Source organism: Mastigoproctus giganteus, chromosome 11, assembly GCF_048544385.1.
Source record: "Mastigoproctus giganteus isolate SK-2022 chromosome 11, ASM4854438v1, whole genome shotgun sequence".
NCBI classification, from domain to species: Eukaryota; Metazoa; Arthropoda; class Arachnida; order Uropygi; family Thelyphonidae; genus Mastigoproctus; species Mastigoproctus giganteus.
The window spans coordinates 166,701,518-166,726,246 of record NC_143585.1 but is presented as its reverse complement, the minus strand read 5'-3'; the positions used below and the strand labels follow the sequence as shown (position 1 = coordinate 166,726,246).

The following is a 24,729-nucleotide window of genomic DNA, read 5'->3' as shown; positions in this document are numbered from 1 at the left end:
GTTTGTCATATTTTTTTGATGACCGAATTTCTGTTCCTTTATGAAATTTTAAAAGTCCATAAGAAATGTGTTTTTGTTATTAATATTGCCTGTTCTTTATGAAGAACATCATGAAGAAGATTATTAATTTTGTTATTAATATTACAGTTTCAACGATCAACTAGTTTCTTTCCTCAGTCCAAAGTGCATTAATTAACGAAAACTCCCTTTCTTATGATACATTTGTGCCTGGTATTCCTAACATAAAACCCATAATGTGTATTATGTTACCAAAACATAATACACATTAAGAGTCTTCATTTTTAATTATCTGAATTGTCTCAGTCCACCTCTTGCTAGTCGTAACACCACATTTTTTCCAATGATCAGTCTTGCATTCACATACATTCTTCGCATGATTCACTTCATTGGCTAGTTCATCTTCATCTATTACTTTTAGTATGTTGGTGTCAATTTTTAATGTTTTGGACTCGCTGTTGAACAACACACCAAGATGGAGAGATATTTAACAAAATCCATTTAAAGTCACATAGCTCTGCAAACGTCTTGGCCCAGGTTTCCACGTACTCTAGGAAAGTATCATAGAAACTGTTGACAGCTTCAGTAAATTCAACATGTGATGACACCATCACAAGGTCCAGAACAGCAGATGTAAAAAAAAATGTTGCTCCTTTCTATTGTGCATTTGTTCTGACAGGGCAGTCAGTTCTTGTGCCACTTTACTGCCACAAATGTCCTCTCGTTCAGTCTTTTTAGCATTAGCATTAGTAGAGGCATTTGATGCAAGAAAGCAAGCTTATGCAGCATCAGCCAAAAACAAAAAAAAAAAAAAAAAAAACTCACTTCCACTTCACCCCTCTGTTCGTTCCAAATACCTGTCCAGCTGAGCCTTAAACTTATTTAGGCTATCAACCTCCACCACAAGGGATGGAAGTCTGTTCCACCAACCAACCACCCGCTGGCTAAAGGCAAATTTCCTCACGTCTATCCTACATCTGCCTTTCCTCAATTTGAATTTATGCCCTCTCAGGTGATTTTTCTGAGCTAGAGGAAGAATCCCATCAGCATTGAGCATGCTTAAACCATTCAAGGCTTTATACACCTCTATCAGATCACCTCGCTGGTGCCTAGTCTCCAGACACTGTAATTTGCAAAACTTAAGCCTTTCTTCGTAAGAGCACCCCTTTGTTCCATTCACTAATCTTGTTGCCCTTCTCTGTACTCGTTCCAGCAGCTCTACATCCTCCTTCTTGAAATGAGGCCTCCAGACCTGTATACAGTACTCTAGGTGTGGCCTGACCATTGCCTTATACAATGGGATAATCACCTCCTTATCCCTGCTGGAAAAATTCCTGTATATCATTGACAATACTCCATGAGCTACTCTTGCAGCCCGTCTGCACTGCTCAGAGAACTTCATATCTGCCTGCACAACCACCCCCAAGTCCCTTTCATTCTCTACCACTGTCAGTGTAGTACCACAGAGTTGATACGTTGCTCTGGGGTTGCTGTTTCCCATGTGTAGTACTTTACATTTGTCAATGTTAAACTTCATTTGCCACCTCTCAGCCCATCTGCTCAACCTTTCCAGATCCTGTTGCAGCAGCATAGTGTCAGTATTGTCCTTGACAACCCTGCCAACCTTTGTATCGTCTGCAAACTTGGACATTATGCTTGATATACCATCATCAATATCATTTATAAATACAGAAAACAATAATGGACCCAACACTGAGCCCTGAGGGACTCCACTAATAACATTAGTCCACGATGAGCAGTGTCCATTGATTACCACTCTCTGTCTTCTCCCCCTCAACCACCCCTTTATCCATTGCAGCAATTTGCCTCCAATGTCACACTGCTCCAATTTGTGTAGCAGTCTGCCATGTGCAACAGTATCATTTTGATAATGTTATTATACATTTTAAGTTGGCTGTAAATGAACTTGACCCAAAGAAGGGCTGTGGATTATTAAAAAAGTTCCCTCAAGAGGGATTTTATCTTGTGATAGAAAATGACTCAAGAGGGCTTTTATCTTGTGATAGAAAATATGACTCAAGAGGGCTTTTATCTTGTGATAGAAAATATGACTCAAGAGGGTGTTTATCTTGTGATGGAAAATATGACTTGAGACCATCAAACATTTCAGACATTCTTTCCACTGCAGGTAGCAAGGAAAGCCAATCTCATCTTCACACTTCCTAAAAGTTGCTTGTATTCCACTTCAACAAAATTGCAGAAGGATTTCACTGCTTCAACTCTAATAGCAAAAACATGAAAATGTTGACACGCTTTATTAATAACTTATTCCACATTAATTGGCAACATATCTGCACTTGTTTGCAAAGCATTATGTACGATATGTGCAGCTCATTTTACTCCGAAGATGTTCATTTCATGTTCTTGTTTAACTTATGAAAGATATTATTCTTGCATTTTTTTGCAGTGCCACTGAAGTCAGTGTTGCAGTTGTCACCACAAAATGCTATTATTTTGTTGGTTAATTTTTATTTCTCCAAATTTATCTGCGAAAAGATCTAAACCTCCCAAGGACTTCCTAATTCATTTCACAAATATACGTGGTCTCAATTCTAATCTCAACGATGTCCATTTCCACTTGCAGTCTGCCAAACCCCATGTACTTTTTCTGACAGAATCTCAGTTATCGGTTGATTCATCTACTGCTCATCTCAGATGCCCAAATTATTCGCTGTATGATTCCTTTCGCCTCAAAGGTGGTACTTGTGCATATGTCCGTTCTGATATTCCCTGTCAGAGACTTGGCAATTTGGAATCTCCTCTCTTTGATCTTCTCTGGCTTAAAATCTCTCTACCTCATTGTGTCAAATTCATCTGTTGTCTCTACCGTTCTCCCAACTCCACTAATCACTTGGAGCTCTTTGACTTCCTCTCCTTGCAACTTGACTTTCTTCAGTCCAACTTTCCTAACAGTGAAGTAATTTTCCTTGGTGATTTTAATGTTCACAACTCCAGCTGGCTTCCGTTTTCTAGTCACACTGACCCAGCAGGTCAAGATGCTGAGGCTTTTGCAATTACTAATGACCTAGCACAGATTGTTCATTTACCTACAGGAATACCGGACAATCCTAATCATACAGCCAATACGCTTGATCTTTTTCTCACAAACAACCCTTCTAAGTACACGGTCAAAGTGAGAGGTCCTTTAGGCACTTCAGATCACAACTTGGTGATTGTCTCTTCTCCAATGGAACCTTTATCTCATGGCTATTCCCAACCACGTGTTGTTTGGCATTACAAGAATGCAAAATGGGATGACCTGCGAGACTTCTTTTCTTCTTTTCCTTGGTCGGATTACTGCTTCTGATGTCAACATTTGCACAGATCGTGTCAGTGAAATTATTCTTGCAGGAATGGAATCCCTTATCCCACACTCCACTTTAAAATCTCGTCCTTTATCTAAACCTTGGTTTTCCAATAAATGTGCTAAGGCTGTTCAAGAGAAGAATGTGCATATCATTATTGGCTTGTTTCTAATTCTTCAGTTTCATTTTCTGCCTACACCAAAGCTCGCAACAGTTGTAAAGCAGTTATTAATCAGTCCAAACTAGAGTTTGAACAGGCTAAGAGTAGAAAACTTGCTTGTTGCCCTAATGGTAGCCGAGCATTCTGGTCTCTTGCCAAAGCTATTGGCCGCAACTTTTGCCCATCTTTGCTCCCACCTCTGTCCAAACCAGATGGTTCTGTTCCACTTCAGCCAAGGATAAAGCTGACCTTCTAGCATCCCATTTTTCTTCCAGCTCATGTATTAATGATCTTGGTAAAACACCTCCCACCATTCCCAGCACGTTCCATTCATTGCCTCCCATGGTCTTCCATCAAAAGGATATCAGAAGGATTTTGATGAATCTTGATGCTAAGAAAGCTCCAGGTCCTGATGGTATTTCTCCACTTGTTCTCAAAACCTGTGCTCCTGAACTTACTCCTATTCTTTGCCGCCTTTTTTCACTTTCTTATTCCAAAGGTGTTTTTCCTTCTGCTTGGGAATTTGCTCATATCCAGCCAGTTCCTAAAAAGGGTGACAAATCCCTCCCATCCAATTATCGTCCCATTGCAATTACTTCTACTCTTTCTAAAGTAATGGAGAAATCAATTAACCGCCAGCTCTTAAACTACCTAGAAACCTTCCATCCGATCAACGATCACCAGTATGGATTCCGTCAGTGTCGATCCACTGGAGATATTCTGGCTTATGTTACCCATTTATGGACTAATTCAATGGAAAGGTTCGGTGAAACACAAGTAGTTGCTCTTGACATCTCAAAGGCTTTTGATCGTGTTTGGCATAAAGGTCTTCTAAACAAGCTTCCATCTTATGGTTTGCCAACTGTTTTTAGTAATTGGTTATCCAGTTTTCTCTCTGATCGCTCACTGAGGGTGATGGTAGATGGCTCTCTGTCTTCTAACTTCTCCACTAATGCCGGTGTCCCCCAAGGTTCAGTTCTTTCCCCCACTCTTTTCCTCTTGTATATCAATGACCTTCCATTGACTGGAAATCCTATCCATAGTTTTGCGGATGATAGCACATTGCATTCAACTTTCCATTTTGAGAAACCTTGTCCTGCTGAATCAGCTTTAACTTCTCGAAAATCTGCTGCCAATTCCTTAAATGCCGATCTTCAGGTAATTCTCCAGTGGGGCAAAGACAACTTAGTTGATTTCAACCCTTCTAAAACTCAGTCTTGTCTTATATCTCGTAAAAAGGATTCTTCTACTCCTATGCTTATCTTTAGTGACACTCCGATTTCTAGGCAAAATGATATGTCTTTTGGGGATTACCCTGACTTCTAATCTCTCTTGGCACAAGCACATTACAAATATTGCTTCCTCTGCATCTAAAAAACTTGGTTTTCTCTTTCGCTCTCGGCATTACTTTTCTTCCAAACAGCTTCTCACTCTGTATAAATCGCAAATCCGCCCTTTCATGGAATATTGTTCCCACATCTGGGGTGGTGCCCCCAAAACCTCTCTCAGGCTTCTTGATTCCATTCAGAAGAGGGCAGTTAGGTTAATTAATGATTCATCTCTAACAGAGTCTCTCCACTCGCTTTCTCATAAATGCACTGTTTCTGCTGCATGCCTCTTCTACAGATACTTCCATGGGCGCTGTTCTTCTGAATTGGCTTCTATAATTCCTGCTCTCTCTTTCAAAACAGTCCGAACACGTGCCGCCACCAGCCAACATCCATTTACTGTCCAACTTCAAACCCACAGAACCAACTTTTCATCTTCTTTATTTATTCATTCAACTGCTGTTTTCTGGAACAACCTTCCTTCATACGTGTTTCCTGAAAATTACAATCTATAGAAGTTCAAGTCCAATGTCAACAAATATCTTCTTTCGTCTTCTTAACCTCAAACCCAAGCACGGTACTAAGTACTATAGGTTCTAATACCTCTCGTGTTTGGGGTTCACATAAAAAAAAAAATGAACACTGGAGAAATTTGAAACCAAGTCTAGAAAAGTTGAGCAGATGTGCTGAGAGGTGGCAAGTGAGGTTTAACATTGACAAATGTAAATTAACCCCAAAGTAATGTATCAACTGTGTGGTACTACACTCAGGGTGGTAGAGAATGAAAAAGACCTCGGTGTAATTGTGCAGTCAGATATGAACTTTTCTGAGCAGTGCAGATACTCTGCTAGAGTAGCTCATGGTGTCTTGTCAATGATATACAGGAATTTTTCTAGCAGGGATAAGGAGGTGATTATTCCGTTGGCAATGGTCAGGCCACATCTTGAGTACCGTATACAGGTCTGAAGACCTAATTTTAGGAAGGATGTAGAACTGCTGGAATGAGTATGGAGAAGGACAACGAGATTGGTGAATGGAACAAACGGTTGCTCTTACAAAGAAAGGCTTAAGTTCTGCAAATTGTAATGCCTAAAGAGTTGGCACCTACGAGGTGATCTGATTGAGATTATAAGGTCATGAATGGTTTGAGCAAGCTCAATGCTGATGGGATTCTTCCACTTGCCCAGATTAATAGCCTGAGGGGACAAATTCAAATTGAGGAAAGACAGTTGTAGAATAGATGTGCATAAATTTGCCTTTAGCCAGCAGGTGGTTGATTGCTTGGACAAACTTCAATCTCTTGTTGAAGTTGACAGTTTAAATAAATTCTAGGCAGAACTAGACAAACATTTGAAGTGATGGGTGAAATGGAAATATTGAACAATTAAACTTTACACCAGCGGGATTCAAATAAACAAATTCCAATCCTTCAACTAAAACACTTTATTTACAATAAAATAAAATATGAGCGTATAAAATAAAGTAATAGTAGTCTAAAACTATGTGATTTAATTAACAATAAAATACAAAAAATATATAAAATATGATGATAAAAACAGTTAATAAAATACCGTAACAACTGTAGCTTTCGGAGATAGCGATCTCCTTTCTCAACAGCATATTTCTGCTGTGCAGCACATCCTTAAATAGCAGATCCACGACACTCGTCACATGGTTCTTCGGGAGTAAGGCCGGAATTTCCCATTTATGCACCGGAACCAGAAATGGCTCGGGAGTGCGCTAGCTGAAACCGTTCATCTCGCCCAAGAACCACGGTTTCAAAGAGGGGATGTAAACGTACACCCTTGCCTCTATTAATGGAATTTCTAGCTGCCCCAATACGTAAACTCTCAAGCCATTTACGGTCTCAGAACCCTTGTGCCTGATCTGTGATGACAGCATCCTCCGGGGAGATTTGATGTTGCTTCTCCCAGAAATGTTCTGCCGCGGCAGACTTCCCATAGTTTGCGGACTTTATTGTCCGCAATCAGATGTGCCTCTACTGATGCTAGTGTGATCTACTAATGTCTCAGATGTTTCTCCTACAAGATTTTGGAATTCCAACAATTTCACTTGAATTACTTTTGTAGGTATAAAATACCTCACCAAATCTGGGACCAACTTCAGAGTTGAGTGATTTGATGAGTCTGCCGTAACATACATATTTTGCCTCATGTAAGCCACTTATCACCTCATGAAATGCAAAAGGAGCCAGTACATTCACAACTATTTTCACATTTTGTTCCTGCACATGTGAATCTTTTTTGAGAATGAGTTTCGTATGATGGTAGCTGTGCATTCCGCTGATCTAAATGAATGGTTAGATCAGTGGATTGCACATCTACTCATCAAGACTTTTCCGTTCACATCTTGTTGTTTTTCTATGAAAGAGGTTAGTTTACGGCTTGCACTTTTTGCTGCATCTAGTTCTTTGTGTTTTTTTTTTTTTTAGCCATGTGCTGTGTAATATCTGAGCGACCATTTTCAATAGAAAATTCAGTTGTACTAACAGTGCATAAAACTTTACCATTGACATTGACTTTCAGTTAGGAAAGGGAATTTTTGTTTCAAAGTGTCCATGAAACTTTTGCTTGGGCATCTCACGATCTGTTGTCAACAAATCGAATTTATAATTAATTACTAGACCCTTCAAATAATGTTACAGAGTTTACATCACGTGGCTATCGTGTCGGCCTACACACAATAGTTGGCTCTCATATTCTCGACTTGTGTGCAGAAGAAATAAAAGAAAAATGGGATACCTTTTTAAAAAAATGACATTTGACATCCTGTTTACATTTTCTTGGAACAATGGGATCGGTGGCTGAAAAAGGGAACAATCCCGTTAAAAACGAGACGTCTGGCCACCCATTCTGTATATCAGCTTGCTTTCTTGCATCATATGCCCCTACTAATGGTAATGCTAGTTTCTTATATTGCTTAGATACTAAATATCATTTAAAACAAATTCTTGGTATTTCTTGATTAGAGTCTCACAGAAAATTACCTTGAATTCTGTTGCAGATATATAGTCAATAATTGTTGCATCTTATTACTTATCAGTTTGTACAATATAAAATTTGAATTTGAGTGTTTTTTGTGTAAAGAATTTTAAGGGCATAAGCCTCAGGCTGCGAGAGAATTTGACAACATAAAAGTTTGTGCAAAGGCAGTATATTAGTACACAGCAAACCTCTAAAAACTAAAAATAGTTGGAAACAGCATCGTTTCTAACTATTTTTAGTTTGAAAAGATGATTACATCTTTGAGGATGTTTTTGAGTTTTTTTTTTTTTTGTTTGTTTATTTCTGATTTTTTTGCCTGCTTGAACTGCCAAAAAATTGGCTAATTGTTACTTTTTTTTTCTTAAGTGAAATAAAATATTGAATAGTTTTGAATTTTCAAAAATATAAGATTCAGTTTAATTAAGGTTATTTGTTTTTATATAGATAAATAAAGATGCAGAAACTGTGGCTAAATGGAAACACTGTGCACTAAGTCAAGAAGAACTTAAATCTCCAATTGTTTCATGTGAATTGGGAAGGTATGATGAAGATATACACAATTACTTAGAATTAAATGTTTGCATTTTATAACAAACTTTACAGAACTAGTCAAGTCCATTCCAGAGAAGACATTGATAACACTTTACCATACATTTAAAATTTCTGTCTTAGCTTAAAATGAAAATAGAATAACCTTAAAAGAAAATATAAATCTACTTTAAAATTAAAATGGATTTTTGTTTTCATTTTGAGGTCATTCTAATTTGAATAGGCTGAAAATACTGATAAATTTCAGTGATATGAATTCACATATGAGATGAAGGTGGTTGTTTCACCCACAATTTTGTCAGGAATGAAATGCAACTGTTTCATTAGTAAAGCTTGTAGGATTTTATTTCAGCACAGGCATACAAATAATTCAAAACCTTATGCACCTCTGCATTTAGTTCACATCTTTGAGGATGCTTCTGAATAGATGTCACAATGTTTTCAAGTTTTAAACAAATGCTGGGATTAACTTTTGGTGATGCATTTGGTTAAAAGATATTGGAAAACAGGTTGACATCATTGATAATATTGTTATCCTTCATGCAGGTATAAACCCACCTTGGCAACTAACTTTTGATCACTTGAATTGAATGCAGATAGTGTACTGTGTATTTAAAACAGGCATCTGTTAATCAAATTTATGAGCTATATTTTTTTTGTGTGTTATGTTAATTACCCTTTAAAATTATTCCTTGTTGAGTTCTGTGGTCAAACAAACCTGGCACCCCAGTTTTGTTTGACTAGCAGTATTCATTCAGCTTACTGTCTGAATTCTTATGCTAATTTGAAAAAGGTTCTTGGTAGACCATTTTCTGGAAGCTTACTATAACAAAGAACTTTCCCAACATTATCAGTTTGCACCATACAAACTGATATTTTATCAGTTTGTCACAAACATTTTATCACTGGATACATTTTACTACAGACTTTTGGTGGAGATGGAATGACTTTATATGAAGGTGCAGGATTGTACTTTTATTGAATGTTTAATCTTTCATTTTTTTTTTTTTTTTTTTTTTTCACAAAGATGTCTAGAGATTTACAAGCTCCAGTATGTCTGTCGGTACCTACAATTTGTTGTAGATACTGACAGCAGTTGAAATGATCAGAAATTGAAGGACTAGCTTAGCAGGTAATTGGAAGATGTGAGAGATCAATAGCTTATGCCTTCATTTATATATGAGCCAAACTAATACTGGCTCTAATGAAATTACAGCACACCTATACCAAGAGGACACACTCAGAACCAGCTAAATAGAAGAGTAAAATGAACAGATCGGGAAAGATTGGTGCACTACAATTGATATTTAAAATGGACTCTATTCAGTTCTGAGAATGTCTTCATTCAATTTCGAATGGGGGGAGAGAGACTTTTGAAAGCACAGGCAAATAAATTTGAGGATACAATGAACAATGGCTGCTGAAAACGGATACGGTTTTTTAAAAATTTTTGAAAGCTACTCAACAAAACTTACTTAGTTCCCACCAAATATCAATAGTAAAGGCTACCTGAATATTAAGCTGTAGCTTTCCAAATACAGTCGGACCTATTTTTAACGAACTTCCATATAGCGAATTTTTTTGATTTCCCCTTGGTCATTACGTTGAAAATGGTTTCCGTATAACTAAGAAAATTTCCAAACAAAGAATTGATTTCAAGACACCTAAGTACTCATTGTTCACACATCTGGCCTTTAGAAAATAGAGCTAATGCTGTAGAAATCAAGAGTTGAGAACTAAAAGGATTATGTATAAGTATAGTGTGAAAGAATCAATAATACATGTCCAAATCTGAATGGACAGAATATTAGCAAAGCGGCGTCGTTTTAAGTTATCTCATATTGTGAATACCTTCACAACGAGTTGCCATGATATTGCACTACTTCGAATAAGTAATTCTTCACCTGAGGAGAAGACTAATGTTACTTATTCTCAGATGGATACCACCGCCCAGATGGCACCGTTTCAGGGCTATTTGGCCCTTTTTCGGTGGGTGGGTACCCAAGTGATGCAGTGATGGCAAAACAGTTATGAAGTATAACTCCACAATATGAGAGATGCCTGATGGCGTATGATGTATTAGTATAGATAGTCTAGACATTTCCACAGCTTGGGGCTCATGCCCTAAACGCTTTATAGAACTATTGAGGCTAATTATGCGAGCATCACTAGACTCTGGGGAGATTCCCTTGGATTGGAAAAGTGCCAATGAATCTCCAATACATAAGGGTGGCTCTAAGAGTGAAGTGGGAAATTATCGACCTGTCAGTCTGACTTCAGTGGTAGGGAAAATCATGGAGGCAATGATCAAGGGTGGAATTCAGGATCATTTGGATCGAATTGAAATTCTCAAGGATACTCAGCATGGTTTTGTAAAGGGAAAATAATGTTTAACAAATCTGGTTTGCTATTTTGAAAGGGTCACTCACGAGCTGGATTTAGGGAATAACTTCGACATTGTTTATTTAGATTTCAGCAAAGCTTTTGACTCAGTCCCACATGAGCGGTTGATTTATAAGCTGGAACATTAGCATTAGTAGAGGCATTTGATGCAAGAAAGCAAGCTTATGCAGCATCAGCCAAAAAAAATTAAAGTAAAATAAATAAATAAAAAATAACCACTTCCACTTTACCCCTCTGTTCTTTCGAAATACCTGTCCAGCCGAGCCTTAAACTTATTTAGGCTATCAACTTCCACGACAAGGGATGGAAGTCTGTTCCACCTACCAACCACCCGCTGGCTAAAGGCAAATTTCTGCACATCTATCCTACATCTGTCTTTCCTCAATTTGAATTTATGCCCTCTCAGGTGATTATTCTGAGCAAGAGGAAGAATCCCATCAGCATTGAGCATGCTCAAACCATTCAAGGCTTTGTACACCTCTATCAGATCACCTCGCTGGTGCCTAGTCTCCAGACACTGTAATTCGCAAAACTTAAGCCTTTCTTCGTAAGAGTACCCTTTGTTCCATTCACTAATCTTGTTGCCCTTCTCTGTACTCGTTCCAGCAGCTCTACATCCTTCTTGAAATGAGGTCTCCAGGCCTGTACAGTACTCTAGGTGTGGCCTGACCATTGCCTTATACAAGGGAATAATCACCTCCTTATTCCTGCTAGAAAAATTCCTATATATCATTGACAATACACCATGAGCTACTCTTGCAGCCCGTCTGCACTGCTCAGAGAACTTCATATCTGCCTGCACAATTACCCCCAGGTCCCTTTCATTTTCTACCACTGTCAGTGTAGTACCACAGAGTTGATACGTTGCTCTGGGGTTGCTGTTTCCCATATGTAGTACTTTACATTTGTCAATGTTAAACTTCATTTGCCACCTCTCAGCCCATCTGCTCAACCTTTCCAGATCCTGTTGCAGCAGCATAGTGTCAGTAGTGTCCTTGACAACCCTGCCAACCTTTGTATCGTCTGCAAACTTGGACATTAAGCTTGATATACCATCATCAATATCATTTATAAATACAGAAAACAATAAAGGACCCAATACTGAACTCCAAGGGACTCCACTAATAAAATTAGTCCACGATGAGCAGTGTCCTTTGATTACCACTCTCTGTCTTCTCCCCCTCAACCACCCCTTTATCCATAGCAGCAATTTGCCTCCAGTGTCATAGTGCTCCAATTTGTGTAGCAGTCTTCCATGTGCAACAGTATCAAAAGCCTTTCTAAGATCCAAGTATATAATATCAAAGTTATTCCCTGCATCCAGTTCTTTTGTGACTGCATCATAGTATCCAATCAAATTAGTCAGGCAAGACTTCCCCTTAACAAAACCATGCTGTGTCTGATCTATAACTGAAGTCTTGTCTAGATGATCCTGCAGTGCTTCTTTAACCAGTGCCTCCATTAATTTTCCGGGAACAGAAGTTAAACTAAAAGGTCTATAATTACTTGTGTCATCCTTTGATCCTCCTTTATGAATTGGGGTCACATTTGCACATCTCCAGTCCATGGGTACCTCCCCTGAGTCCAAGGAAGCGCTCATAATTATTGCTTACTTCCATTGCTGCCTCCTTTAATATAACTGGATAGATTCCATCCACCCCAGGTGCCTTTCTTGTGTTTATCTTCAACAATTTCTCCTCCACTTTACTCTCAGTAATTACAAGATTCTCTAGCTTACTGCCAGAGTTGAATACACCTCTGGCATTCCCCTCGCTGAATAACTCCTTATCATTGGCGCCTCCGTAGCCAGGTGGGAAGGAGCAGCAGTGCATAGCACATGCTTCTTGATTAGACCGGGGTTCGAGCCCATCACCACCAAATACGGAGGATGTGGAAAGGTCAGGAAATGACCACCGCATATCCCGGAGCAATATGGCCTTAGTTGCTAATGCTCCTAAAACCCAAATAACTTAACTAACTATAACTCCTCATGTGTGAATGTCGATGCAAAATATTCATTTAGTTTGTTAGCTACCTGAGCAGGATCATCAACAGTTGACCCATCGATATCAAGTGGACCAATCTGATTCATCCCCTTCCTTCTAGAGTTTACGTAAGTAAAGAACTTTTTGCTGTTTTTTTTTCGCATCCTTTGCCAAGGATTTCTCGTAATCTGCCTTCGCCTGCCTAACCTCCTTTGTAACTTGGTTACAGATCAACTTGTATCTATCATAGGCTTCTGTGTCACGTGTTAATTTGTATGTATCCCATGCATTTTTCTTCTCTGCCCTATGCCTCATTAGTTCATCTGACATCCATTTAGGTCTAAACCTTGAACAATATTTCTTAGTTGGTATGTAAAGCCTGGTAGCTTCCAAGATAAGTTCTTTGAATGCTTCCCATTTTGTATTTGCTGTTGATAACATCATCAGTTGATCCCACTGTATAGAATTTAAATACTGTCTCAGTCCATCGTAGTCGCCTTTACGAAAGCAATACCCCTTCCCTTTACCCCTAATGGTAGTTACATCTTTGAGTAAATCCCACTTCAGAACACTGATCACTGCCACCTAGTGGTTCATTTATCTGTAGATTCTTAATGCATGAAGAATCACTACTGATAATCTAATCAAGAGTATTACTCCCTCTAGTTGCCTCCCGAACATGCTGATGTAGAAAACAATCATCCAATAAATCCACCAAAGCCTTGCTAGTGTGTGAGTGACCAGCCCCCGAATTCCAGTCAATATCTGAGAAATTAAAATCCCCCATAATAAGACTCTCTGATTTACTGGCCCACTCAGGGACAGGTTGAAATCACTGGGAAAATCGTTAGATGGATAGCAGGATGGCTTCAGGGCAGGAGGCAGAGGGTTGTGATAAATGGCTATTCCTCAGATTGGGTTGATGTAAGGAGTGGGTTTCCCCAAGGATCAGTATTAGAACCACTGTTGTTTTTAATTTTCATAAATGACATCGACGAAGGGATAGAGGGCGTGACGTCTAAATTTGCAGATGATGTTAAAATTGGTAGAGTAGTTAATGATCACTGTCAAGCTCAGCTTCTTCAGAGAGACCTCGGTAGATTACAGGAATGGTCAGAAAAGTGGCAGCTATGCTTTAATCCAACAAAGTGTAAGATATTACACCTGGGAAACAGTAATCCCAAAAAAACTTATTCACTTGGTGGAGTTCAACTAAACCCAGTACTGGAGGAAAGGGACTTGGGTGTTACGATATGGTCAGATGTGAAATTCTCTGAGCATTATAAACAGGTTGCAAGGAAGGCCCATAGTGTCCTGTCGATGATCTATTGAACTTTTGCAGGTAGAGATAGGGACGTAATAATCCCATTATATAAGGCTTTTGTTAGACCACACTTGGAATACTGTGTTCAGTTATGGAGATTGCACCTAAAGAAAGACATCGAGCTTCTTGAAAGGGTGCAAAGACGAGTAACTCGCCTGGTGAGATCGGCAAAAGGGTGTCCATATGAAGAAAGACTTCGAATATGTGGGTTGCAGAGTTTGGAAACTAGACATCTTAGAGGAGATTTGATTGAGGTGTTTCAGGCTGTGAGAGGCATCAGTAAAATGAATGAGGACAGAATTTTCAAGGTTATAAATGATGCTAGAACTAGGGGACATAAATTCAAGTTACGGGGGGAAATGTTTAGATTGGACTGCAGGGAGTTTTATTTTAGCCAACGAGTTATAAATTACTGGAATAAGTTGCCTACATGGTTGGTAGAGGCTGACGGTTTGGGGAAATTCAAATGTCATCTGGATAGTACCTTCGGGTCAGGGAAGCGCATAGGATGATAGGTTTAATTTCCTTTTCTTTTACTAATTATTATTATTTATTTATTTTTTTTATCATTGTTTTATTCGTTTTTTTTTTTTTTTGGCCGGTCCAGCATAAGACGTAGGCTTTCTTGCACCATGTGGCCATTACTAAAAGGATTAAAAATTAATCCTTTTTAGCTTTTAAGAGCTAATGGGTTTAATTCTTAACACCACGAATTAAGAGCTCAAAAATTTCACAATTTAATGTTGCCTGTAAAACCTATATAACTGCCTCTAAAGTACTGAGAAGTCACACTAGTCAACTGCTACCTGTGTCCATTGGCAAAGATTAAGGCATAATCCCGATGAAGACATTGGTTCTGGTCAACCTGTTTTTTACTGTTAGTGGCCCCGAGTGGCAATCGTTCCGCGGCCAAGCGATTGCAGTGCATTTATCAAAGCAAACTTTCCAAAGAGCTTTTGCCATTACAGATTCCCTTTTGTTGTAGTAGTTATAGTAGTAGTAGCATGTGATGCAAGAAAGCAAGTGTATGAGCTTATGCAGCATCAGCCAAAAAAAAAAAAAAAAAATCACACCATTCCCTCCAAATGCCTGTCCAGTTCCTACTTAAACTTATTTCACCTATCAACTTCCACAACGACAGATGGAAGTTTGTTCCGGCAGTTAACCACCTGCTGGTTAAAGGCAAATTTCCGCACATCTATTCTACCTCTGTCTTTTCTTAATTTGAATTTATGACCCCTTAGGTTCATAATCTGAACAAGTGAAAGGATCCCATCAGAATTCAGTGTGCTCAACCCATTCAAGGCCTTATACACAGCCCATACAAGGCCTCAATCAGATCACCGTGCAGGTGCCTAGTCTCCAGCCACTGCAACTTGCAGAACTTAAGCCTCTCTTGTTAAGAGGATCCCTTCATTTCCCTCACCAATCTTGTTTCCCTTCTCTGTACACGCTCAAACAAATCTACATCCTTCCTAAAAATGAGGCCTCCAGACCTGTACGCAGTACTCAAGGTGCGGCCTTCCATTGCCTTATACAGAGGGACAATCACCTCCTTCCTGCTAGCAAAATTCCTATATATCATTGAAAAAACCCCATGACCTGCCCTGGCAGCCTGTCTGCATTGCTCAGAAAACTTCATATCTGACTGCACAATTACTCCCAGGTCTTTTTCATTTTCTACCACCTTAAGTGTAGTACCACACAGTTGGTACGTTTCTCTGGGGTTACTTCTACCCATATGCAGTAATTTGCATTTGTCAAGATTAAACTTCAATTGCCACTTCTTAGCCCATCTGCTCCAAATTATCTAGATCCTGTTGCAGTAGCACACTGACATTATTGTCATTAACAACCCTGCCAACCTTTGTGTCATCTGCAAACTTTGACAGTAAGCCTGATATACCTTCATCAATATCATTGATAAATATACAAAACAACAGTGGACCCAACACTGAACCCTGTGGGACTCCACTAATAACATTAGTTCACGAAGAGCAGCACCCATTAATTACCACCCTCTGTCTTCTCCCACTCAACCATCCTTTTATCCATTGTAGCAACTTACCCTTAATACCACTGTGCTCCAATTTGTACAATAGTCTTCCATGTGCAACAGCTTTCCTGAAATCCAAATATATGATATCAAAATTATTTTTTGCATCCAGTTCCTTTGTAACACATCATAATATCCTATCAAATTTGTCAGACAAGACTTTCAACCTTATGTCAGAATTATTGCTGCAGTCTTGTCTAGATAATCCTGCAATGCATCTTTAACCAGTGACTCCACTATTTTACCTGGAGCAGAAGTCAAACTAACTGGTCTGTAATTACTCGTGTCACCCTTCGATCCCCTATTGTGAATTGGGGATATATTTGCACATCTCCAGTCCATGGGGACCTCCCCTGAGTCCAAAGATGCTCGCATAATTATGGCCAAGGGTTTGCTTAGTTGCTTTGCCATCTCCTTTAATATAACTGGATAGATCCCATCCACTCCAGGTGCCTTTCTTATGTTTAACTTCAACAATTTCTCCTCCACTTTGCTCTCAGTTATTACAAAATCATTAAGCACTCTGCTACAATTTGATAACCTTCTGGCATTTTCAAACCTTAATAACTCCTCATGTGTGAATGTAGTTGCAAAATACTCATTCAGTTTGCTATCTGAGGAGGATCATCAGCAGTCGAACCATCGATATCAAGTGGACCAATCAGATTCATCCTCTTTCTTTTAAAGTTTATATAAGTAAAGAAATCCTTCCTGTTTTCTTAGCATCTTTTGCCAAAGATTTCTCGTAATCCGCCTTCGCTTGCCTAACCTCCTTTGTGACCTGATTACAGACTAGTTTCTATCTGACATAGGCTTCTGAGTCGCTTGATAATTTATATGCATCCCATGCATTTTTATTCTCTGTCACGAGTCTCATTAGTTCATTTGATAACCATTTAGGCCTAAACCTTGAACAATATTTCTTAATAGGTATGAAACTTTTAGTAGCATCCACGATTAATTCCTTGAATGCTTCCCACTTAGAAGTTACTGTTGGTAACATCGTCAGTTGATCCCACTGTACAGAATTTAAAAACTGTCTGAGACCACTGTACTCACCATTACAGAAGCAAAAACCTTTTCCTTTACCCCTGATGATAATTATATCTTTAAGTAAATCCCACATCACTACACACTGATCACTGCCACCTAGTGGTTCCTTTATCTGCAAATTCTTATTACACGAAGATCACTGCTGATCACCAGATCAAGAGTATTACCCTCCCTGGTTGCCTCTTGAACATGCTGCTGCAGAAAACAGTCATCCAATAAATCCAAAAAAGTCTTACGAGTGTGTGAGTGACCAACCCACAAGTTCCACTCAATATCTGGCAGGTTAAAATCCCCCATTATTAGACATTCTAATTTACTAGCCCACTCGATTTCTCTGTACAATTGTTCATTGTACTCATTCGAGTCATTAGGCTTATAACACACTCCTACTCTTATTTTTGCTTTCACAGTGCTTATGTTACACCAAACTGACTCAAAACATTGCACTGTTCATCTATATCAACTGGATGCACTTCTTTTGATTTTATGTTTTTCTTAATTAACAGCATAACACCTGCTCCCTTCCTGTCCTGTCTATCCTTTCTGTACATATTGTATTCCCCAAATTCCAGTTCTGCATTTCCTTATATCTGTGTGACACCACGTCTCTGCTATCCCAACAATATCCTCCTTTGATGTCTGGTCCAACACTTCAAATTCTTCAAATTTATTTATTATACTTCTAGCATTGGTATACATGCAAGTATACATGTACCTCTTCCTATTCTTAGTTACCCTTACACATCCCATATACACACCTGTTTCACGATGACTGCCATCAGGCCCTGAAACCCCAGCACCCCTCGCTCTAGGTCGCTACTTATTCTAATAGACGTTGTGCAAGAATCACCTTCCCCTCTGCCTGCGGCTACTCTTAACCTTTTAGTCTGTGAATCCCCCCAAGCTAGCAGTTTTCTGACCCACTTAACACTGCCTCAATAGCATCAGCAAATATTCTTGCACCCTTTCTATTTAAGTGTATCCCATCCCTGTAAAAGCAGTCTCTCCTGTTAACAAGCACAGACTAGGCTGAAAAAAATTTTATCCCTTGAGCCTTGCACATTTCCTCTAGGGCCGAATTGATTGACAAGGCTCTCATCATGTACTCCATCCTATCGTGTCTGGGCAGAATTGCAGACACTTTTCATATTGTGAATACTGTTTTCCTCATTTTCTATTGCAGTAGCTCTTTTGCTCTACATGAAGTAAGCAATGGCCCAGAAAGGAAAGATACCTTTCTGTTTCTTTTCCTTGTATCACTAACACAACTTACAGCTGCTTCATCACCTCGTGATGAAGCAGCTGTAAATTGTGAATATCATTGACAAGACACCACGAGCTACTGTTGCAGACCGTCTGCTCTGCTCAGAAAACTTCATATCTGCCTGCACAATTCCCCCCCCAGGTCCTTTTCATTCTCTACCACTTTCAGTGTAGTACCACAGAGTTGATACATTACTCTGGGGTTACTGCTCCCATATGTAGTACTTTACATTTGTCAAGGTTAAACTTCATTTGCCACCTCTCAGCCCATCTGCTCAAATTTGTAGATCCTGTTTCAACAGTGTACTGTCATTAGTGTCCTTAACAACTGTGCCAACCTTTGTATCGTCTGCAAACTTGGACATTAAGCCTGATATACCATCATCAGTATCATTTATAAATACAGAAAACAACAATGGATCCAACACTGAACCGTGAGGGACTTCACTAATAACATTAGTCTATGAAGAGCAGTGTCCATTGATTACCATTTTCGGTCTTCTCCACACTCAACCATCCCTAGCAGCAATTTGCCTCCCAGTGCCACACTGCTCCAATTTGTGCAGCAGTCTTTCATGTGCAACAGTATCAAAAGCCTTTCTAAAATCCAAATATATGATATCAGAGTTATTCCCTGCATCCAGTTCCTTAGAGACCACATCATAGTATCCAATCAAATTGGTCAGACAAGACTTCTCCTTAAAAAAACCATGCTGTGTCCGAGCTATGATTGAAGTCTTGTTTAGATGATCCTGCATTGCTTCTTTAACCAGTGCTTCCATTAATTTCCCTGGAACAACAGGTCTATAATTACTTGTGACACACTTTGATCCTCCTTTGTGAATTGGGGTCACATTTGCACATCTCCAGTCCATGGGGTACCTCCCCTTAGTTAAAGGAAGCTCTCATAATTATGGCTAAGGGTTTTCTTGCTTCCTTTGATGCCTACTTTAATATAACTGGATAGATCCCATCCACCCACCCTGGGTGTCTTTTTTATGTTTATCTTCAAAATTTCTCCTCCACTTTGTTCTCAGTTATTACAAAATCTCTAGCTCACTTCAAGAGTTGGCGCCTCCGTAGCCAGTTGGGCAGGAGCAGCATTGCGTAGCACACGCTTCTTGATTAGACCGTGGTTCGGGCCCGTGCCCACCAAATACAGAGGATGTGGAAAGGTCAGAGAATGACCACTACATATCCCCGGAGCAATATGGCCTTAGTTGCTAATGCTCCTAAAAAAAACCAAAACAAACAAACTTCAAGAGTTTAATACACCTCTTGCATTCCCATTTCTGAATAACTCTTTGTGTGAATGTAGATAAAAACACTCATTTAATTTGTTATGGAAGTTGATAGGTTGAATAAATTTAAGGAGGAACTGGACAGGCATTTGGAGGGAATGGTGTGATTTTTTTTTTTTTTTTTTTTTTTGGCTGATGCTGCATGAGCTCATACACATGCTTTCTTGCATCACATGCCACTATTGCTACTACTACTGTCTAAAAAATATATAAATTCATACACTGACCATTGAATAAAATTTAATATGACTACAATCTTTACACAAAAATATTTACAATAAACTATTGCAGAATGCTAAAAACTGTAATAAAAGATCATTTACAATAAAATTTGCTAAACTATAAAACATTAAAAGCGCTAAAAACCTGAAGCTTTTGGGAGCATCAGCTCCCTTCTTCAACAGTGATATTCCACCTCAGAGGTGGAAACGGGTGGTACCCTGTCATTTTTGAATGTATTGATCTCCAGGGTGGGTTTTAGACTTAAGACGTCAATTTTTAAAAAACCCATGTGTAGAGGTCAATACACCCATTTCAATTCAGCACAAGCTGGACAATACAAGAATAGTGTAGCAAAAGCTTTATTTGACAGAGTAAGATCACACTGTACCACTTCTGAGGATAAAGAAAAAGAAATTAATCGTGTCACGGCAGAACTTAGAAAGTGCGGATACCCCCACAGGATCCTGGATAGATATGGTAGAGGAGTGTCCGAACGTAGGGAGTCGTTCGTTCCGGTAGCCACCGCATACATCCCCTACTATCCGGGCCTTACTGAACATCTGGCAAGAATTTTACGGGGTTATGGGACACGCTGTGTACAGCTTCCCGGACGGAGGCTGTGCACAGCTGTGTCTCAGGTCAAAGACCGCATACCAAAAGATCTTAGTAGTGGAGTGGTTTATAGAATGGAATGCCCGGATTGTGGGGAGTGTTATGTGGGGGAAACAAAACGACGGCTCAGGGATCGTCTGGGGGAACATTTAAATGCCATAAGAACCGCTGAATACAACAAGTCTGCTGTGGCCGAACATTTTTGGGAGAAGCAGCATCAAATCTCCCCGGAGGACGCTATTATTTTGGATCGTGCACATGGATACTGGGAGTGTAAATGGCTCGAGGGTTTACGGATTAGTTCATCCAGTAGGAATATCATGAATAGAGATAGAGGTATACGTATTAATTCTATCTTTGAAACAATTATATTAAGGTCGGATGAACGATTTTCTTTGCCACGTTCCCGAGACATTTCCGCTTTCAGTTCTGACCATGTGCCGATTGAACCACGTGGAGAAATACCACGTGTGGAGGTACCGTGAGCCTGCTACTTAAGGAGATGTTGCAGGAAGTCATATCACTGTTGAAGAAGGGAGCTGACGCTCCCGAAAGCTTCAGGTTTTTAGCGCTTTTAATGTTTTATATTTTAGCAAATTTTATTGTAAATGATCTTTTATTACAGTTTTTAGCATTCCGCAATAGTTTATTGTAAATATTTTTGTGTAAAGATTGTAGTCATATTAAATTTTAAATTTTATTCAATGGTCGGTGTATGAATTTATATTTTTTAGACATGAGTTTTCCCGACCTCAGAGGCCTCTTTCAGGATATTGCTACTACTAATACCTGAGCAGGAACATCAACGGTTGAACCATCAATATCCAGTGTACCAATCTGATTCATCCCTTTCCTTCTAGAATGTACATAGGTAAAGAACTCTTTGCTGTTTTTCTTTGCATCCTTTGCCAAAGGTTTCTCATAATCTGCCTATGCCTGCCTAATCTCCTTCGTGACTTGTTTACAGACTAGCTTATATATGATAGGCTTCCATGGCACCCATTAATTTATGTATATACCATGCATTTTTTTTTCTCTGCCACATGTCTCATTAGTTCAGGAACTTAAGAATCAAAAGGTAATTTTTTTTATTTTTTATTTTTTTATTTTATTTTATTAATAACAAGATACACAACAGGTAACCATTAACAGTGTATCTGAGATCAGATCAATAAACATAATAAAAATAATATGAAATCCAACAGGACGATAAACATTGATATAGATTCAAACAATAAAAGCATATGTACAAAAGAGGATTGTATTAAGTTAAGTTACCGGTAAAACAAGTAATAATTAATCCGTTAGAGAATAGAAAAATAATATAACAAATAATAATAAACTACAATAATTAGATGTGAGCTAGTCACTTTGCAGTTTAAGTGAAGAGGCAAACTTGTGGATGGAGTTCATCAGTGATTGGGAGTTGTCAAAGAAGTCAATGCGAGAGTCATTTGCTGATTTGCTGATTCTGTTCAGTGGACTGAACTTCATTAAGTCCGTGTTGGCAGAGTCAAGGCGAAACGGTGTAAGGTTCCTGACTTGTCTACAAGGAGCATTGAAGTTTATTTTACTCAGAATATCAGATGCTTCGTAAATTCCAGTGATTACTTTGGCTAGAAGGGCGATGTCAGCAATAACTCTTCTAGTGCACAGAGGCCTCAGATGAAAGTAATCACACAGCAATTCATAATACACTGAGTGATAGAATAGAGGATTGCGGTACGTAAGGTAACGGACAAAGTTTTTTTGGACTGCTTCAATTTTGTTAGTTAAAGTCTTTGTGTGAGGATTCCAGATGGGTGAACTGAATTCAAGGATTAGCAGAACAATAGTTTTATAGAGGATAACCACATATCTGTAGCTTTTGAACTTGTATGTGTTCCGTTTGATGAATCCCAGTGTTTTGAATGCTTTGCTGGTGATTTTAAGGACATGGGCATCGAATTTAGCACTGCTGGAAAAGAGAATCCCTAAGTCGTTAACTTGGTCACACCTTTCGATGATCACAGAGTTAATACTATACTCCGTATTCATTAGTTGTGGAGATCTGCAAGATGAGAAAGAGATTACTTTGCACTTCGAGGGGTTAGCAGACAAGCCATTCAGAGATAGCCACAGAGAGAATTTATTGAGAGCACATTGAAGCTGTTGAGAATCGGTAGTCTCCTTCACTGCTGAGTAGATCTTAAGATCATCTGCATAGAGAGCAACTTGAACATTGGAGGTGTACATGAAAGAAGGAAGATCATTTACGAAAACAATGAAGAGAAGAGGACCTAAGGGAGAGCCTTGTGGTACTCCGCTTAGTGGTATAAAACAGTCTGAGTTCACTTGATCTATGATAATGCTCAAGGAACGATGCGTAATATAGCTGCGTAGCCATGAGAGCAAAGGGTCACAGATACCATATAGCTTAAGTTTTTCCAGAAGTTGTTCGTGTGGGACTATCAAATGACTTGGATATGTCTGTGTAGACTGCATCAACTTGTAGGTGGTTATCAAGAGCTTCCGAGGTGTATTGCCAGAAAGGAAGTAAATTTGTGACTACTGACTTGCCACTGCAGAAACCATGTTGATTCTGATCAATAAAAGGCTTGAAGAATTCGAAGAGATGTTTGTGCACTGCTGTGTCGAAGAGTTTAGCCAGGCTGTTTTGCAAGGTTATGGGTCTGTAATCGCATACGTCATTTTTATCACCTTTTTTGAAAATAGGAACTATATTGACCTGATTAAAGTGCTTAGGATACTTCCCCAGCCTGAGAGACAGGTTGAAGATCCGCAGTATGAGGGGTTTCAATGTAGTGACAGTCCTTTTCCAAAATAAGCCTGGAATATCATCTGGGCCTCTAGTATAGTCATTTCTCATGCTTTTTAATGCCAAATTTAAATCTTCATCAGTGATAAAGAGATTAATGAGGATATCATCTTTAACAGGGGTGAAGTCAGGAAATGAGGCAGGTCTCAATGTATCATTTGTTTGAATTCTAGAAAAGTGTTTGGCAAACTCTTGAGCAATACTGAATTCGTCAGATAAGAGAATTCCATCTACATTATGGAGTTGTAACTTTCTACTGGTTATGTTCTTATGCTTCATGAAATTCCAGAATGGTTTGATATCTCTGTGAGTAAGCAGACTATCCTGAACTGACTCTGTATACATGTTGTAGGAGTTTAATATGAGAGTTTTCACTTCTTTGTGGAGTTGGCTGAATATTTCATAGTATTGACTGTCACCTGTTTGCTTATACTTGTTTCTGTAGAATTCTTTGGATTTAATTTTACGTATTAGTTCACTGTTATACCAGTGCGGGTAGGTAGAGCGTGCAGTAAGATGGGATTGAGGAACAATGTCAGATATAACTGAATGGACACAGTTAATCAGGTTGTTGGTGAGCACATCGATGTCATCCATAGCGTCAGCGAGCTGCTTGTCTACATTTCTTAGAGCTAGGTTGAGCAGAGGCCAGTCAGCCTTTCTGAAATTGAAACGAGGAGTACGGGAGCTGCATTTGAAGTTATGAGAAGTCACTGTGATGTCAAAAGTAATTGGTGAATGATCCGAGTGAAATATGGGGTTGTCGGTGTGAACATCTATATGAGTAGAGGAAAATATTAGGTCGAGGTAGGCATTTTCTCTGGTTGGAAAGTTGCAAATTTGTTCCAGACCATAGCTGTGAAGCATATTAAAGAGAGCCCTAGTCTGCAGTGATGGAGAAGAAGATCCTAAATTGGCCATTTGACAGTTAAAGTCACCCAAAACCATTGCTATGTCGGCAGATTGAATTAGTGGGAAGATTGATTCCAGCGAGCTTTCTAAGTACTGGAGGTCTATATTAGTTAAGGGAGGTGGAAAATAAAGCAATACTATTAAAACCTTTAACTTGCCAAGATGAAGAAGGCAGTATACTGATTCAATATTTGTGAAATTTGATGCAGTTTCACAGAGTATATGGTTAGAGTGTATAATAGCTTCCGCCTCCACGAGATCCTCTGTCCTTTCTATGGATTGTATATTGTCCATCTATAATCTCCTGATCATCAATATCAATGGAGAGCCAGGTTTCAGTGAGCAGGTAAATGTCGTAAATATGTGAGCCTTGGATTGCTCTGAAGTGGTTTAG

The 24,729-nt window shown here is 39.0% G+C and overlaps 1 protein-coding gene across 1 annotated transcript in view; it reads left to right on the top strand.

Moving 5' to 3' along the window:
- LOC150078559 (replication termination factor 2) overlaps nt 1–24,729 on the top strand; it is a 125,706-nt gene that overhangs the window by 20,987 nt on the left and 79,990 nt on the right. The window contains exon 2 of the mRNA XM_090385348.1: nt 8,282–8,376. Coding sequence (XP_090241474.1) covers nt 8,282–8,376 — 95 coding nt within the window. The remainder of the gene's footprint in view (nt 1–8,281; nt 8,377–24,729) is intronic.